We start from the raw sequence: 19,366 nt of genomic DNA, 5'->3' as shown, positions 1-19,366 counted from the left end.
GTGACCTGGAGGCTGATCAGGAGAAGGGTGCTAAGGATTTCACCATTGATAATGGAGTCTTCCAGTTAATATGTTTATTTTCAATTTACTGCCTTACCCCACTCCCTCCACTGGCCCTTCTCCTAGATATGCTTTTTAAAGAGGAACAAGTAAAACAGCGAAATAAATGAATAAAATGTCAAAAACAAAGAATACAAAAAGTAAAATAAATAAAATATATAAAGCAGGCCACTGTCACCTATGCTGAATAATGTTTAAATAACATCAGCATCTTTTGTCCCATGCTACATTTTAAAGGATTTGTTTCCAGCTGTCCAAAACGTTTTAATCCCTCCATCTCCCCGCCACCAAAAAATAAAAATTAAAAAGATTATTTCAGATTTGTTTATAAAAAAACAACCCTCCCCGAAACCTAAGAAATCTTAAAAAAAATTCTCAGGGCCTTAAAATATCAGGTCTTACAGCTGACCTCTTTAATTAAGCTATTTAATTAAGCCGTTTTAAAAATAACTTCATTTACTATGTAAGCAGTGACTAATTTTAGAAATCAGCATTTGAGAAACTCCCATTATGTATCAGAAGCAGGTTGAGAGTAAAGGTTAGCAGTGACTGACAGCAATCAGAAATTGATGTATACCTCCACCACAACAAGGGTTAACTTACAGTGCCTGGGAGTAGCCAGTATGGGGGCAATTTTGAAATCATGGCTGCTTGGGTAAAAATAAAGTGAGACTGGAGAATATAAAATACAGAAAAGGAGCCGTGGGTGGAAAGGGGATCATTTTATATAATTTTGGGAACCAAAGGATACACTTGAGGTATAATTTTAGAAAAAGGAGAGGACAAGATTAATCAGTAGACTTTAATGTTATGATGGCTAAACTGCACAATGATGAATGTGGTTACAGGTAGTGGACCTTACGAGTTAGTGCCCCGGCCACAGGGCTGGCAGAAGCATAAGGCCTAACAGGAATAATAAAGACTTCCTTTGAGATAATCAATTAGAAACCTGGTCTATATTATCAGTTGTATGTTTTTAGATTGAAGTCTCTGAGCAGTCAGGCAGGAAGTTGGTTGGTTAGGTTTCTCTGACATTCAACGGCTATGACTGACAGAGAAATAGGTGAGAAAATCTCTGGGACACAGCCTGACGATAATTACATGCATTAGGTGGGAACAGAGAAGGGTTAAAAGGTTTACTGAATAGGAGTTCTTAACTTGGGATCCATAGGCCTCTCACAAGAGGCCTTCAGTGAGCCTGAGAAACCCCTGAAATTGTCCATCCAGCTCACACCCGCCAAGCTGTCATCACCAAGGAGCTGAATGAAATCATCTCCGGTGCCGCAGCTCTGGACTAATGAAAATCGAGTTTCATCCTCAGACAAGAGGCAAAGACGATTCAGCCAGCTGATTTTGTTTTTAGCTTACTGCTGTCCTTGTCAGAAGAAACTGTTGGTCCATTGGTTAAATTACTAAAGATAGCAAGATATTTGTAAATTATCTTACAATAAATCTTACAGTAAATCATGACTATTTGTAAAGAAACTGTATTAAGTGACCCTTTTAATGTGTGATGAATAAGGAACTTAAAAGTAGGTGCTTCTAAATAAGAGGAGCAATCTAAGATTATAGTGATTTTTATCACAAGGCTTTGGAGAAAATACAGTTAAGTCAACATGCCTGTGTAATAAGAAATGTAGAAAATGGAAGAATATATTCCTGCCCTCAGTTATACAGCTGACACTCAGTTACTGTGTTCCTGTCTTTTGTTCAATACTGTTTTTGAAAAGCAAAAGAAGAAATATTGCTTTTGGTGAGAAGTGCTGGGAATAAAAACTGCAAAATGCTTAAGGTGGCAAAATGCGTGTGTTTATTTGAAAGGTTCAGGGACCTAATACATTTGCTCTGTTTTGCACCATGGTAAACAACTGCTCTTTAGAGACAAATCCCCTGGCCATGATGATAGGATTAAAAGTCTGTTATTAGAACTGAAGGAGAGGAAAAGGAAATCTGGTTAAACTCATAAAACACAATAAAACACTTCAAAGCCTGGTGCCATTCCAGTGCAGCACACGCCACCAACAAGAGCACTGGTGTCGGGTTTAATAGACTTTGATCAAAGGGCAGCTCTGGGAGAAACCAGTACTGCCTCATGTCTTTCCTCTCCTGTTCCCCAAAGAATTAACAAAACCACCGTTTACAAATGGGTGACTGGGACATCTTGCGGGTCTCTTGAATGGCAGGCGACTGATGATTGGAACTGGAAGTAAAAAGGCTTCACTAACATTTAAACAAGCCAGGGGATATACAGTGACAAAAGTAGGGTTTCAGTCATCTAACTGAAAAATGAATTTAAATTCTCCTAAAAAAGAAATGATTTTTTCAGACTTCACACAATGTCCATCCCCGTGTACTAATTAAATAAAATTTTGGCAGTGATCCACTCTTAGGCACAACAAGTTTTTCTCTGTGGGCATAGAGAAAACAAAGCAAACAAAATAAAACAACACTCTGGTTAAAAAACCAAAGTGGTAAAAAAGAAAATGTTATTACTTATTTTTAAAGATGACATCAAAAGCAGTGTAGGCTGGGCTTCCCTGGTGGTGCAGTGGTTAAAAATCTGCCTGCCAATGTAGGGGACACGGGTTCGAGCCCTGGTCCGGGAAGATCTCACATGCTGCGGAGCAACTAAGCCCGTGCGCTACAACTACTGAGCCTGTGCTCTAGAGCTCTGAGCCTGCATGCCACAACTACTGAAGCCCTAGTGCGCCTAGAGCCTGTGCTCCGCGACAAGAGAAGCTACTGCAATGAGAAGCCCGCACACCGCAATGAAGACCCAACACAGCCAAAAATAAATAAATTAATCAATTAAAAAAAAAAAGCAGTGCAGGCAAATGTCTTTGGTAACAGCCACCTCAATAAGGGCAATTAGAATTCACAGCAAAATATTACATATAACACAGTGCACGGATCACTAGAACATGACGGACAGGGGTAAATTCATCAGGGCCGACGTGCCATAATCTCTCTCCTAAGCTCTAGGCCTGACCTCCAAATGCCTCACAGACATCAGCTGAGTGGTTCAGAGGCTCCTCAAACTCCAGGGGGCCTGAGCGGGGTCTTCACTCTGCCCGTAAGCCTGCTCACCTTCTACCATCACAATCTCTTTGCTCTTCACTGTTTACCAAATTAATATGAAGTCCTCTGCTATGGATTCTCCAGTTTTAGACTAAACTGGATCACTTCCTATGGCTTCCATTTGTCCTGCCCTTACCTACTGGCATGCCTCTGGTTATGGCATCTCCCTTAAATGCCTGCTTCAATCCCTTCTACTCCTCCTGTACCTGCTGCTGTTAGACAGGTACCTCCTAGGCCTCACTATGATGATTCTACCTCTGAAATGTCTGGCATTTTTCTATCTCTATTCCTACTACCACTGTTAGGAGTTCAGGGTGGAGTTTAGTGCCCCATACCCCGGTTGGGAATCCCTGACAAAGGAGACTTTTATATAGTAATAGCCTTATGAATAAAAAGGAACTGGCTGGGGCTTCCCTGGTGGCGCAGTGGTTGAGAGTCCACCTGCCGATGCAGGGGACACTGGTTCATGCCCTGGTCCGGGAAGATCCCACATGCCGCGGAGCGTCTGGGCCCGTGAGCCATGGCCGCTGAGCCTGTGCGTCCGGAGCCTGTGCTCCGCAACGGGAGGGGCCACGGCAGTGAGAGGCCCACGTACAGCAAAAAAAAAAAAAAAAAAAGGAACTGGCTTTAGTAATAAACCTGTAAGTGCCTAAAAGCACCCAAGTAAAATTTGGTAAAAGGTATATTAAAGAAACCAACCAGAACCCAAGGCCATAATGGGACTTCCTACTTCTCACCCCAAATCGAACAGAGAAGACTACAGGGCCTGCTTCCGGTGGAGACATAGTACAGGAGAAGCATGCCTCTGTGAAGCACTAGCCCTGAACTGTGGCCCAAGTTCTCAGGCTGAAAAAAATTAGATTAACAACTCCTCCTCTGGGGTTGGGGAGAAACCCCTGAGGAGTGGAAACAGAAAATCCCTTTACCACAGGTTCAAACTGGATGGGAGGGAGGGCAGAAGAAATCCATTCCCCAGATCCCGCTGCCTCCAAGAACCTCTGTCCCTTCTCCCTCCCATTCATTTCCCACACTGCCACGAGGAGCACCTTGAGAAAGCAGAAATCTGACCATGCTATTTATCTGCTTAAAAGCCTCTGATGACACTACACTACTTCCCTAGGATACAGTGCAACTTCTTGGCATGGCATGCGTGGACTCCACTCCATCTGATTGGTGCCAAAGGTTCAGGCTTCCTCTCCTTTGACTCACTTCTCAGTGTGCCCTGCACTCACACATTTGCATGGAATTCCCATTCCCAGGACGTCTGTTCCTATCACTGGGCTTTGGGGCATGCTTTTGGTGGTCCCTCTGCCTGAACCAGGACCCACTCCTTTTGAACTCATTCTTCATAATCCAGCTCTGATGTTTTTCAAGGGAAACTTTCCCACATGCCCCAAGTATTTATTTATTCTATCCTATGTTTCCAGAGCCTGGTTATATATCTCTATTTTCACATTTATTATATTGCATTAAAATGATTCGCTTATGATCATCTCTCCCAGTTACAGAGTAAGCTCCAAAATAAAGTTAGCTGTTTTCCTTATCTTTGCACCTAGCATATAGTTTTTTTAAAATAACAGCTTTAGGGACTTCCCTGGCGGTCCAGTAGTTAAGACTTGGCGCTTCCACTGCAAGGGGCACGGGTCTGATCCCTGGTCAGGGAACTAAGATCCTGCTTGCAGTGTGGTACAGCCAAAAAAAAGAAAAAAGAAAAACAGAAAAAAAGAAAATAACAGCTTTAGTGAGATGTAATCTATTTATATACTATAAAATTCACTCTTTTAAAGTGTCTAATTCAGGGCCTTTTGTATAATTATGTAACCATCACCACTGTTTAATTGTAAAACACTTCCATCACCCTCAAAAAGAAACCCCATACCAAGTAAGCAGCCTCTTCCCATCCCTCCCTCCCTCAAGCCCCTGGCAACCACTAATCTACTTTATATCTCTATGTACTTGCCTATTCTGGCCACTAAATATAAATGGAACCAAACAACATGTGGCGTTTTGTGTCTGTCTTCTTTCACTTAGCAAAACGTTTTCAGGATTCATCTATGTTGCAGCATGCATCAGAACTTCACTCCTTTTTATGGCTGAATAATATTCCATTGTATGGAGAGATATATATATATATATATATATACACATACCATATTTTGTTTATCCGTTCATCAACTGATAGACATTTGGACTGTTCTCAATTTTTTGGCTATTATGAGGCATGCTGCTATGACATTTATGTACTAGGTTTTATGTGGATATATATTTCCAACTCCCTTAGGAGTACAGAATTGCTGAGTCATACATTAAATCTGTGTTTTTACATTTTAAGAAACTGTCAGGCTGTTTTTCAAAATGGCTGCACCATTTTCCATTCCTGCCAGCAGTGTATAAATGTTCTAATTTCTCTGCATCTGTGCCAATACATGTTGTCTGTCTTTTTAATTTTAGTCATTCTAGTGGGTGTGAAGTGGTATCTCCTTGTGGTTTTGATTTGCATTTCATATAATCTTTTTTAAAATTAATTTTTATTGGAGTATAGTTGACTTACAATGTTGTGTTAGTTTCTTTCCTTTCTTTTTTTTGAGAAAGATGATTCTTTCTTTCTCTTGGCTGTGCCGGCTCTTAGTTGTGGCATGCGGGATCTTTGTTGTGGCATGTGGGATCTTTAGTTGAGGCATGCATGTGGGAACTAATTCCCCGACCAGGGATCGAATCTGGGCCCGCTGCACTGGGAGCTTGGAGTCTTACCCACTGGACCACCAGGGAAGTCCCTACAATGTTGTGTTAGTTTCTGCTGTACAGCAACGTGAAAGAATTATACATAATAATCTTAATAACTGTTTATATAATGAATAATCTTTGAATACCCTATACATAGTAAGACAGGCTGGGACATGGGACCTGGGACCCTTTGCTGCAATGCTTGCACCTGAACAAACGTTTCCTCCAGCAACAAAATACAAAGAAACTATAAGAAACTAAAAATAACTGTGTGCATGGCAGTTGGGGCAAATTATGGACACCAAGATGCAAAAAGACCAAAAAGCCCAACTGCCACTTCTGAAGAGCTGGGAGCAAAAGCAGGGGGTTGGGAGCAAAAGCAGCGACTGCACATGCTCCCTACACAAAACACCACCGAAGGGGTGGGCAGACTACCGAAGCCCCCACTCCGGCCTGACCCCTGGGCACACCCCTACCTTCACCCCACATAAGGATCCAGCTCACTCCCCCTGAGCGAGCAAGCAAGCAAGGGAAGCTGTTGCTTGTTCCCGCTCCCCCCCGTGCTGCAGCAGGGGCCCCAATAGAGCCTTGCCTGAATTTCTTGTCTGGCCTCTGATCAATTTCTATTGATTAAGGAGGCCAAGAACCCTGGTCCGTAACAGTAGTAAACATCCCATAAACACTAGCTAACCAAACTGAAGTTTTTCAATGTTCTTTTCATTCCACAGATAACTGTTAAGCCACAATGGGCTAACTCTAATGCATCTAGTATAGTTTGGCAAGGTTATGAAGGTAGACTTTGCAGCAAAAAGGCCTGAGTTCAAATCCCAACTCTGCTACTTACTGGCTGTATGAACTTGGGCAGGCAATTTAATCTTCCTGAGCTTTAGTGGGGGCATGGTAACAGTATCTGCCTTATGGTGTAGCTGTGAAGGTTAAATAAGGTCATGAGTGTTAAGGGCTTGGCACAGTGGCTATGGGGAATACTCAGTACATGTTAATTATTTTCACTGAGTGAAATGAAGTCATAAAGGTAAACAAGAAAAATGCCTAATAATAGCACTATATGATGTAAGCTGTGACAGAGATATTTATGTCTCTATCCATAACAATGAGGCTACCCTCTTGTTCTTATTATTAGGCAATTATGCAAACTAATTACATCATGTTTACATAATGGTTTGAATTCTAAAATATATATTAAATAAATATTCTAATTTAAGATGTGTTACCTTCAAGAAAGTAGTGTTTTAGCATACTGAGAAACAAGAGATTTGGGATAAGAATGATTTATACTTCATGAATATAGAGCTCCTGTGGTCAACTTTCTTTTTGCTTTCACTGTTTTTTAAAGTAGACAATATGTGGGAAACAAGGTTATTTTTTATATGTATGAGACAATTTCTTATTTGCATTTCTTAGCTCGCAACAAAACAAACATTTTGTACAATGCTGGCATTTAATAAAAAATGTAAAGCTTATTTTTGAAGTTTTGGGGCATATTTTTAAATTTCACAGCGTGCTTAAGAGTTCTCATTTTCAGGGACTTCCCTGGTGGCGCAGTGGTTAAGAATCCGCCTGCCAATGCAGGGGACATGGGTTCGAGCCCTGCTCTGGGAAGATGCCACATGCCATGGAGCAACTAAGCCCATGTGCCACAACTACTGAGCCTGTGCTCTAGAGCCCGCGAGACACAACTACTGAGCCCACGTGCCACAACTACTGAATCCCGCGTGCCTAGAGCCTGTGCTCTGCAACAAGAGAAGCCACCTCAATGAGAAGCCCATGCACTGCAATGAAGAGTAGCCCCCACTCGCCACAACTAGAGAAAGCCCGCGCACAGCAACAAAGACCCAATGCAGTCAAAAATAAATAAAATAAATACATTAAAAAAAAAAAGAGTTCATTTTCAACTACACAGAATTTTTTTTTCAGCAGACCAGTAATCATCCTGTATATTTTTAATGCAAATACGGGTGTTTCAAATGTAAATTTGCTTTGGGTGAAGAATGTTCTAGGTGGCCTTGAGGACAGCAGACCAGGGGACTTAAGAATGATTATGACAGAGAAAAGGCAGGGTGTGAGCCAGGTCAAAGATGTAAGTACTACCACAAGGAAAGGAAGATGAGACAACCAGGGAGAGGCTAGTGAGAAGAAAGGAAAATCGGGAGATAATTGAACTAAAAGCCTACAAAAATGAAAACAACTGCTGAGGGAAAGCAGAGACCACAGTGTGGCTAAATTTGGGAACTATCCAGAGATCTGTTCCAAAATGGAAAGAGAACTACTGTCTGAAGTAATGAAATGGAAGCAGCTCTGGCTCAGCGAGATTTGGAGAAGAGAAACCAAGCAGAAAGAAGATTTATCCTACGCAGGAGCTGGACTTGTTACCCATATTAGGTTAGAGTCCTTTCTTTTGCTTATCTATGAATCTCTTACACACCAAGTTTCTCTTCAGATACATTATTTTATATATATATAAAATAAATGAAAGGGACCTCAGAAGCCATCTAGTGATCTAGGGACTTAAATGGCTGCATAAATGCTGCTGCTGGCTCTTATCCATTATGGGCCAAAAGAGGACCGGAAAAGGTCCTAAAGAGGTTAACGGAAGGGCCCAATTTACCACAGCTATGGCTAAAAGAAGGGATACCCCTGAGATGATGGCAGGAAAAAATGAAAATTAGAGAGGCAGGCTTCCTATTTGAATACTCCACTCATTCTATTTTATTCAGAAACAGCCTGTAGTTACTTGGAAATGACAATATAGAATAATATAGCTCATACCTTTCTCTCCTTCCATCTGGAGATGCCCTACTTTATCACTCCATGGAAGCCAATGTAGGAAAATCAAAACTGCAAAACCAAGAGTACTTAGAAGCCATGCACATTCAAACGCAGAATAAAGGAAGAAGCTTGGGTGGATTGCATCTGAGACAGTCACCCTGGTGATGGACTCCCAGGCGGGACTGGTTACTGAAGGGATAGCCACCTAGGCTTTCCTTGTGGTGGTGGAATTATTTCTTTTCATTTGAGTTGGACTTCAATTTGAGCTTCATTTGGGTTAATAAATAACTGCTTTAAAAATGTAAATATATCTAGGATCGGTAAAGAATTGTGACTCATACATTTGTGTGGATTAATTCCATGCAGGGTGTTATTTAAATACTTAGCAACAGCTACAGCAGGGGTATGAACCAGACTCCTAGAGGCCCATGCTGTGCAGGATAACAAGGAGGTCCAGGAGGCCCTAGCGGTGGGGTGAGGGAGTACAGTGAAGGGACTGAAGAAGTGGCTATGGACCGTTACCAAAATACTTAACATTTAACAGCCAGTACACCTATATCCATATATACTGGTAGATTACTAGCCCCAGTTCCATACATTTTTTAATCCCGATAAATTAGCTGAGTTATGTGACAGACAGAGAATTCTGATTAAGAGAGGAGGGAGACAAAAATAATGCCGCTCTGGAATGAACCCCAGGGGAGAAAGAAGGCAGGAAAGAGCAAAACTAATATAAAAATTTTTTTCAGGAAAATATTCTCTCATCCTCCTTCTCTTCTTCCTAACCAGAGGTCTCTCTGTCCCCAGGACCCATAATCATACTAATATTAGCTCTAGGTTAATTCACAGAAAACAATTTGCCAAAAGCCCATATGCTGAAAGTCAATCCAACCTGAAACCCAATTCACTGAAGACCAACTTGCCAAATTTACCACATTTATTGGCCTTCTAAAAAATCATTTATAGAGTCCACAGCATTTTGAATGTGATGATACTGGGAGGGTTAAGAAGACTATGGGGAACTAGGGACCCAGGAACCTGGAGTCTCCTGACTCTTTCTGCCTCAGTTCATCCTCTCCCTGCCCTGCAGGCTCACTCTCTGCACCCTGGTCTCCTCCTGTTTGAGCCTCCTGGTCTCTCTTTCTCTAGAGCTGACGGCCTGGGCTGAGCCATGCACTGACTAACACATAGTCTGTTCCTCTGGCCTTGGAAGGTCTCTCTTCTTTGCCCCAGCTCTAACCTCCAGCTGCAGCAGCCAGATGCCGGGACAGAGATAAAGTGAACGTTCCTTAAAATGCTGACACTACAGAAATATTCATAAGCTGTTAAAAACCATCCAATTAGAACTGTTATCAACATTTTAGTTAAACAAGTTTTTGATGACAATGGGCAAAATTAGTTAATTTGGCAAAGTTTAATCGGCAAAATTGGAAGTATCCTAAAAATGCTAAATGTAGGCAATTTTTTTTTAAAGGCTTTAAAAAAGGATCTGAAAGACATCATTATAGATAGAAAAATTCCCATAGGAAATGCTGAAATTCTGGCAACATTCAGAAGAAAAACATGTTGGTTAAATTTCCTTAGAACCTCTCAACAAATTGAACATTTCTTAAGATGCATGAAGCTGGAGGGTATAAAGACAAAAACCGATGAGCAGCAACCTCACCTAAGGTCCTTTAAAACACACTTCACATCCTGGCCAACAAACAAAGAAACAAAAACAAATACAAAGCAAAACAAAGCAAACTGAACAAATGGTCTCCACATTACAAGATTCCAGTTTATATAAAACCATCTGTGTAAAAGACATGCACTGAGAAATCTGTGCAAGGTAACACACTGAACTATGAAAGATAAACACCTAATTCAGGAAAGCAAGATTTGGTAAGGATGACTAGGCAATTTTTTTTTAAACTTTGCACACAGATATACACTTTTCTTCAGAGACACTTAAAAACAATAAACATGTATAAATGTGGGAAGATGTGTTTCAAGTTCTTAATATTTATGTTAGAAACTAACTTAGACATAGTTCAACAGGGAATTTTAGAGAAAGAACAGCTACAAGTCATGGTTTTAGTTATATTTTTTAAATACCTATGATATCTATTGATTTTTATAGACCAAAATATAATATAATAAGCACTACTAAAAGAAAAGTTTTTAAAATAAAAGAAAAATGTCTTAGAAATAATTCTTCTATTTTTTTAGCAAATTTGACAGAATGGCATTCTAGTGTTCTAGAAAAGAAAAATATACTAGCCCTCCAAATAGGATACATAGGAAACTTAGTAAGATTCCACATAAAAAACATGTTTTTATGGAACTAAACTTGACATTAAAATTTTAATTTTGCATTATGAGAAAATGTGTACAGACTTCAATTTCATTCCTATAATATCTGATCCATTCTTTCAAAAATTAAAATTAAACTCCCCATAACTCTCACACTATATTGCTCCAGAAGGGCTAGGAAAAAAAGCAGACAGTTTGAATGACTATAAGCTTCTCTATTATTTCTTATTCAGTTTATATATGGCCTCCAAAAAGCATCTGTTACTGTACAGAGAATATAACAAATATCCATATACCCACCACTCAAAATTTATAAGTACTAATATTGTAATAGTTACTTCTGATACTTTTTTAAAATGAAAGAAAAAAAATATTTCTGATAAAGCTGCTACCACATTTTAGTCTTCCTCAGACCCATTCTCCTCCTCTTCCAGAGGCAATAAATTTATTATGTATTCTTCCAATCTTTGTTTATATATATCATTACATATATATGTATTCATAAATACATAATATTTGTGTGTATGCTCTGCATTTAAAAAACTAACATTATGTTTTCAAAATCTGATCATGTTAATGCATATAAACCTAATTCATTCATGTTAACTTCTAAGTAGTATCTTATGACAATTTATGTAGCCATTCTCCTACTGAAAGGCATTTTGGTTGTTTCCAATTTTCTGCATTCTAAAAAATGACTTGGTACACATCCTTATACATGTACCCTTATACACACGCAGGAGAATATATCCCTAGCAATGGAATTGTTTGGTTGTAGGAATGAGGTACCACCTCACACCAGTGAGAATGACCATCATTAAAAAGTCAACAAATAAGAAATCCTGCAATCCCACTCCCAGGCATATATCTGGAAAAGATGAAAACTCTAATTGGAAAAGATAATGTACTCCAATGTTCATAGAAGCACTATTTATAAGAGCCAAGACACAGAAGCAATCCAAATGCCCATGTTTAAGAAGATGTGGTATAAATATACAATGGAGTATCACTCAGCCATATTAAAAATGAAAAAAAAGAATGAAATAATGCCATTTTTAGCAACATGGATGGATTATCAGAGTAAGTGAAGTAAGTCAGATAGAGAGAGACAAATATCATATGATATCACTTATATGTGGTATATATATATGTCACACAAATAATACATATATATACACACACACAAATAATGCTGGAGTGGGTGTGGAGAAAAGGGAACCCTCCTATACTGTTGGCGGGAGTATAAATTGGTGCAGCCACTATGGAAAACAGTATGGAGGTTCCTCAAAAAACTAAAAATAGAGTTGTCATATGATCCAGCAATCCCACTCCTGGGTATATATCTGGAGAAAACTCTAATTCAAAAAGATACATGCACCCCAATGTTCATTGCAGCACTACTTACAATAGCCAAGACATGGAAGCAACCTAAATACCCACTGACAGGTGAAATTGTGGCATACACACACACACACACAAACACACACAGTGGAATACTACTCAGCCATAAAAGAATGAAATAATGCCATTTGCAGCAACATGGATAAACCTAGAGATTATCATACTAAGTGAAGTAAGCCAGACAGAGAAAGACAAGTATCATATGATTATCACTTATATGTAGAATTTAAAATATAATACAATTGAACTTATTTGTAAAACAGAAACAGACTCACAGATAGAAAACAAACTTATGAATACCAAAGGGGAAAGGGAGGGAGGGGAGGGATAAATTAGGAGTATGGGATTAACAGATACAAACTACTATACATAAAATAGATAAACAAGATCCTACTGTATAACACAGGGAACTATATTCAATATCTTGTAAGATCCTATAATGGAAAATAATCTGAATATATATATATATATATATATATATATATATATATATATAGCTGAATCACTTTGCTTTAGACCTGAAACTAACACAATATTGTAAATCAACTATACTTCAATAGAAAAACCCCAAAAACATCAACAAAAAAACCCAAACCAAAACATAAAATAAAATAAAGGAGCTTCCACTAACCAGATCTTTAAAAAAAAAAAAAGGCAAAGATTATAACACACTAAATAATAATAATAGAATCCCCAAGTTCATAATGATTTTTTTTTTTTAAATGAGAAGCTTTTCTTCACAGAACAGCTAATAAATAAAGAAGCAATGATGGAATTGGAAAAAACACTATTTCAAAACTGGTTCAGGCAAAGATCAATGAATGCTAAAACCACTGTGTGAAAGTTTGGGGAACAGGATAGTCACGTGATCTCAAAGTATCACACCATAGATTACATACTAATTGTAAAGAGAAAAGGGTACCTTTATGAATTTGTCTTATTTTGGTGAAGCTAGTTTCATGTTTTTTTCTATTCTGGTCTCCTCTGATGCTCACATTGTTTGCCTATTTTTCTGTTGGCTTGTTTGCTTTACTAATTGAATTGTATAAATTCTTTATATACTTTGGACACTGTAATGCAAATATCTTTACTGACTATGTGACTTGTGTATGTTACTTTTTGTGGCAAATTTAATACATCTTTCCCTACCCTCAGGGTCACAGAGATAGTCTCCCATATTTTCTTCTTAAGGCTGGATTCTAGTTAGCTTGTTTTTCTAAGGACATGAACAGTAAGCACTGATCTATAACTGTTGGAAGATAAAAGCCACTGTTACAGCTTCCTTATAATCAAAGTCATCTTTTAGTTCTTAGAGTTTTTCCACCTTTATGTGGAGGCTTTTCAATAGCATGAACGATTGAAAATTGCTATTTAAAACAATATATGATGAAGTTATATATTAAAAACAATTGAAAAGAATGTCATATAATCTTACATGAGTGAACAACATTTCATTCCTGAGCTCTTCAGACTTTTCATTTGGAGTCCAAGCTTCAGCAAACTGCAGGAAATCCCATTTTTCCTTATCACCCTCTTCAGCCTTAAGTTTTTCCTTCCTACCATTCAGTGTGCTCCCTGTAACCTGAGCCTGTAAGATGATAAAATATATGAATTTTACAACAGGTCACCTCACAGCTGACATTTACTAAGTAGTAACTTGATTTTGCATTTAAATCACAAGCAATCCAATAAAGAAAATCTTACTGTTTCAACTTATCAAGGGCTTTAGTAATATAATTATTTATAATTACAACCAAATTGCCAAGTCAATGATTCCTATGCTTAATGAGGAAAAGGTTAACTAGAGAAGCTATACTATTTGCTTTTCTCATAAAAACTTTTATTCTAATATTTATAAACTTTGAAATTGAACATACATATGATTGGCCATTTTGAATATCTATACTCAGTGCTTGAAAGCCATCCTCTAGACCTTAGTCAAGTCCTTTCTATAAACATCCCTCAAGGTTGGGGAGAAGAGACAGCTGAGTGGACGGAGCAAGCAACATCCCTAATACCTTTGCTAGAATCCGGGTACAGGCTGTCCTCTGTCCAAAATTTAGCCCGGAACTCAAGAATCCTGTTGAAAAAGGGTTTATTCTTAGCTCACAAAAAGCTAAGGGGTTTGAAAGCATTTTAGTTCCTTACTAGCTCTTCCTCCCCTAGCTGCTAAAATGGTAGAAGAAGGGCTTGGAAGACAATAGGAACACACATAAATTCATGTCTGTCTCTCATTACTGAGGATAGCAGGTAGAGTACTACCAATTGAAGCCTTTTCTGGACTTGGTCCCTATCAACATCAATATCTTAGTGTACTTCGATATCCTTTGCCTGAAAACACTAAAGCTCAGCCTCTTAACTCATGCAGGCTATGGGTAATAATGAGTAAGTGGTAACCTGGTTTAAATTCAAGCTTTACCTTGCGATTCAACATTCCCCACATAAGGGTGTCTAGAGTCCCATTTGCAATAAGGTAGTGAATATTCACAGAACTGCACTGTCCAATCCGGTGAGCACGGTCTTCTGCTTGTTTTATGTGTCCAGGGTCCCAATACAACTCAGCAAATACAACATGACTTGCAGCAGTAAATGTCAAACCCTAAGCAAAATAAAGAAACTGAGATGCAAATAAACTGAGAATTTAGCATAGAGCCATATATAATAAAGTCTTTTGAGTATGTTCAATGGACAAGAGAACACTGAAGGACTTAAAAACAAATGAGTCTTTCATTTTAAGCCAAATTAAGAAAATTTAATTCATGAAAGGCAAATGAAGACTGCTTATTGCAAGATAGCCAGGTGAACTACAAAGAACACATTTAAAAGGTACTTCAATATTTCAAAAGTCAGTTTAATGGATACATATATAAACAAAATCACTTTAACCTCTGATGAAGACTGGATTCACATTACCACTGGAAAATCTAATAAAATATATTATAAATGAGAATATAATTTCTAACACATGGTATCCATGGCAACTATGACAGCAATGACATCCTCTATTCATTTAATTCATACTGCTGTTCTATAAAGCAAGAAAATCATGTCTACAGTCACACTCTTTTCTTTCTATGGAATTTCTCATGTTGCATCCCAAAGACTCTGACATTTACTGACTTGTATCTTGATGTATAAAACACAACTGCATTTTTGTGCAATTGCATTTTATATCAGTTTGAAATAGTGTAACATTAAAAATATTAACTAAGTCTTGTTTTACAATTAATATATGAAATAATGCAAATCTCCTCAAACTAAAAATGTGTCAAAAAATGCATGACTTTAAAGTGGATAGGCCGAGCGAAATGTGGACCATAATTACGCTATTGCTACATAGTGGTAAGTGATATTAGGTAGTCAGCAGAAATACCTACTATACTTTCGAAGTGTCATCTAATCCAATCTATGCTGTTGTTCACGTGTACTGGAACTTCAATAAGTGACTGTTGTGACTGCTGTGCTGTTATTTTAACTTGAAGTATTTTTATATCACATACCTTCATACTAGCATTCATTAAATGGCGGCACCAGTTCTCAAGCTGAACGTAGAAGTAATAAAAACATGGAGAGAGTCAAATACACACCATGCTAAACTGTGCTGCTGTTTAGGATATAAAATGCCACACATTGAGAGATAATGCAGAAAAATTAAGTAGTATTGATATTTAAAGATGGACACCTTTAAGTGTGTAACAAGTATCATAGGACCATACAAGAATCCACGTTGATGTTGGCAGGATCAACGTCACACAAAGATGATACTAAATTGGGCTTCCCTGGCAGTAAGTGATTAAAATTCCGTGCTTCCACTGCAGGGGCGTGGGTTCGATCCCTGGTTGGGGAACTAAGATCCTACCTGTGGCGCTGCATGGCCAAAAAAAAAAAAAAAAAAAAAAAGATGCTACTAAATTACAATGGAAGAGTCACAAACCTCTAAAACAAAGCCCTTTCTACAATACCTTCCTTTATTGCTATGAAGATATTAGTATTCAAGTATATGAGTTTTGAACTATACAAGGTCTTCAGGAATACAGCCTTGAATAAAATGTGAGTGCCTTGCAAAATCTTAATTTCAGAAAGTCTTTTATCAGGCCACTCCAAGACTCTCCTGCCCAGCTTCCTCCTACTTATCTTCTCCTGAGCTATCAGTATTCCATTTCTACTTTTAAGCTCTTTTTGATGATATTCTCTATGGCTGAAATATTCTAACAGATATAAAACTAGATTACTGGAAATTTAATCCAACATGAGGAAAGTGTTGAGACAACCCTCCTTTTGGCTAGAACTCCTAGTGAGTTAGTTCTAGGACTTCTTCATCCTCATGGATTCTCACCATATATACAGTTTTATATACATCAGTTAGCTGGGTAAAAGGAGAACTTTGGCCCTGGTCCAGATTCCGGAATCCACAGAAGCTGCCAGATATGCCATATAGCAGGTTGGATATTTAACAGCAATATGCTCAATTACTTTTCCCTATGTTAAATATCCTGGCTTAGACGTTTACATCAAAATATTTTAGAATGTTAGTAGGAAAGACATCCAGCAGGATCCCCTCTTACACAGGGTGGCAGAGACTAATATCTATTCTTTTCTTATTCCTTTGTAATGTGACACCTGATGTTTAATATGACTAATTGGAATAACGGTTACTTTCTCCAACTTCCCTTGAAGTTAGTTGTGGCCCTGGGACTAACTGCAGGCCAGTGAGATACAGCATGCCTTTCTCCAGTCAACTGCCTGGATCGTAGATGTGATGGATAAGCTCTAGCAGCCCTCTTAGATGGAAACAACCTAAATGCCCATCGACAGACAAATGGATAAACAAGATGTGGTACATATATACAATGGAATATTACTCAGCCATAAAAGGGAATGAAATTGGGTCATTTGTAGAGACGTGGATGGACCTAGAGACTGTCACAGAGAGTGAAGTTAAGTCAGAAAGTGGAAAACAAATATCGTATATTAACGCATGTATGTGGAACCTAGAAAATTGGTACAGATGAACCGGTCTGCAGGGCAGAAATTGAGACACACATGTAGAGAACAAACGTATGGACACCAAGGGGGGAAAGCCGCGGGGGGTGGGGATGGTGGTGTGATGAATTGGGCGATTGGGATTGATATGTATACACTGATGTGTATAAAATGGATGACAAATAAGAACCTGCTGTATAAAAAAAATTAAATTAAATTAAAAAAAAAAGAGATATCTGCTAGGAGTGGTAAAGCAGAAAACCAGAAGGGGCCTAAGTGCTAAGAAACTACCATGCTAGCCTTAGACTGCCTATATCAGAGAATAAAACTTTGTGATTTAAGTCATTCTTAATTTGGGTTTTCATTTACTTACAGCCAAACCTAACTCTAAAGGACAAACCAAGGGCACTCTATGAAAAGTTCAGAAAGACAGAAGAGTTCTTTTCCCTCAGGCCACCTTGCCTCACAGACTCTGATGAAAACAACCAAAGATAAGTGCTATAAAGAAAGGGATGAGAAGAGTCTACGCAAATTCAAAGGAAGGAAAAGATCATGGAAAAGTATTATAATCACACTAGCTATATTCTTTTAGGAAATTATCTCCTTGAAAATTTAGGAAGCTTAGTCAGAGGTGTTGAGGTCTCCTTCTGTTACACTTTCTAGCACTCTCCAAAGTAGAATGAATATTTATCACACCAGATATAAAGTTATAGTTATGGTTAATCATCTTGACATTTTTATCATCTCAACAATTCATTATCAAATTTAGACCTGAAACTTCTTACCTGACCAGCAGCCTGAATGCTTAGAATAGCCACACGAGTCTCAGGATCCTTTTGAAACTGATTAACCAGATGTATTCTTTCTGAAGATGGGACACTTCCATCAATCCTAATGTAACGAGTCTACCACCAACAACAAGGGAAATGGCAAAATTAGGACAGGCTCCTATGCATCCATCTTATTATACATATTTTACAGCTTATTTTTATGTTCACATAATAAAACAGAAAGTGGTGAAGATGACAGGTTAGTAAATGTTACACAAGAAGAATTTTTTTTTTTTTTTAACTAATATCATAGTACTCTATTTGTTGTTTGATAGACAGTTGTTTCCACTTCTGGGGTATTGCAAACTGTGCTGCAGGGAATACCTTCACAGATGTCTCTGTCTCTTTGTGTTCCTGTGTCAGTTTCTCTGAAGTATGTATTCAGGAGTAGAAGTCCTGGATCGATTTTAAATGTTATCCCTTCCAAGGCAGTCTCCCAACCAGATGATAGTGCCCAAAAAGCTGTTGCTAAGAAACAGCACAGAAGGCGTCCCCAATGGTGTTGACGATGAGCGGGAGTTGGTCTAGCTGGTGTCAGGACTTAATGAAGCTCAGGTTCTTGATGTCTCATCACAGAAAGAATTCAGTGAGAGACAAAGTGATAGGCAAGAAGCGGATTTATTCAGAGAGAAACACACTCCCCAGACGGAGTGTGGGTCATCTCAGGAGGTGAGAAAGGCCAATACAAGAAGAATCTTAACCAGATTTCTTTAAAGCTTCTTATAACAATTTTGTATTTTTAAATCTTTTAAGCTACTTGAGAGTGGGATCTATGTCTAGTTCATCTTCATACCATCAATGCCAGGTGTGATGCCACATATATAACAGGAGCTCTATAATCATTACTGGATTAAGCTAATGTTGTTATCAGTAACATTCTATGTAAATTAATAAGCAAACTTTAAATCATGGATCAGACTAATTCTAAAGTAACAGGATCACTAATTCCAAAGTAAAAGTAAAGTCAGACATGTGAGAAAAGAAAAAGAAGATTCTGCCCATGTATTAGGGATTCATGAAGAGTAGTCCGGAAATGTCGCAACATTAACTGGGAAAACATTTTTTTTAATGTACCATTTGAGTTCTCTTTTCTCACATTATTAAACTTAAAAGAAATATGTGACATGGTCATCTCCACTGAGGTAGGGAACCAAGACACCCAAATACATTTTTACAAAGTGAGGAAACATTAAATGCTAAACTGAACA

General features: G+C 38.3%; 1 protein-coding gene across 2 annotated transcripts in view; it reads right to left on the bottom strand.

Annotated features, from left to right (window-relative positions):
* ZRANB3 (zinc finger RANBP2-type containing 3) overlaps positions 1–19,366 on the bottom strand; it is a gene marked incomplete at its 5' end in the record, with an annotated part of 232,978 nt that overhangs the window by 30,361 nt on the left and 183,251 nt on the right. For both annotated transcript variants that reach the window (XM_082659043.1, XM_082659044.1), the window contains 3 exons: positions 13,781–13,933; positions 14,765–14,944; positions 18,114–18,233. In XM_082659043.1, the coding sequence (XP_082515169.1) occupies positions 13,781–13,933; positions 14,765–14,944; positions 18,114–18,233 (453 nt within the window). The remainder of the gene's footprint in view (positions 1–13,780; positions 13,934–14,764; positions 14,945–18,113; positions 18,234–19,366) is intronic.

This window comes from Grampus griseus (assembly GCF_964374135.1).
Source record: "Grampus griseus genome assembly, chromosome: 7".
Classification (NCBI taxonomy): Eukaryota; Metazoa; Chordata; class Mammalia; order Artiodactyla; family Delphinidae; genus Grampus; species Grampus griseus.
The sequence above is the reverse complement of the archived record's forward strand: the minus strand, read 5'-3'. Positions and strand labels throughout refer to the sequence as shown.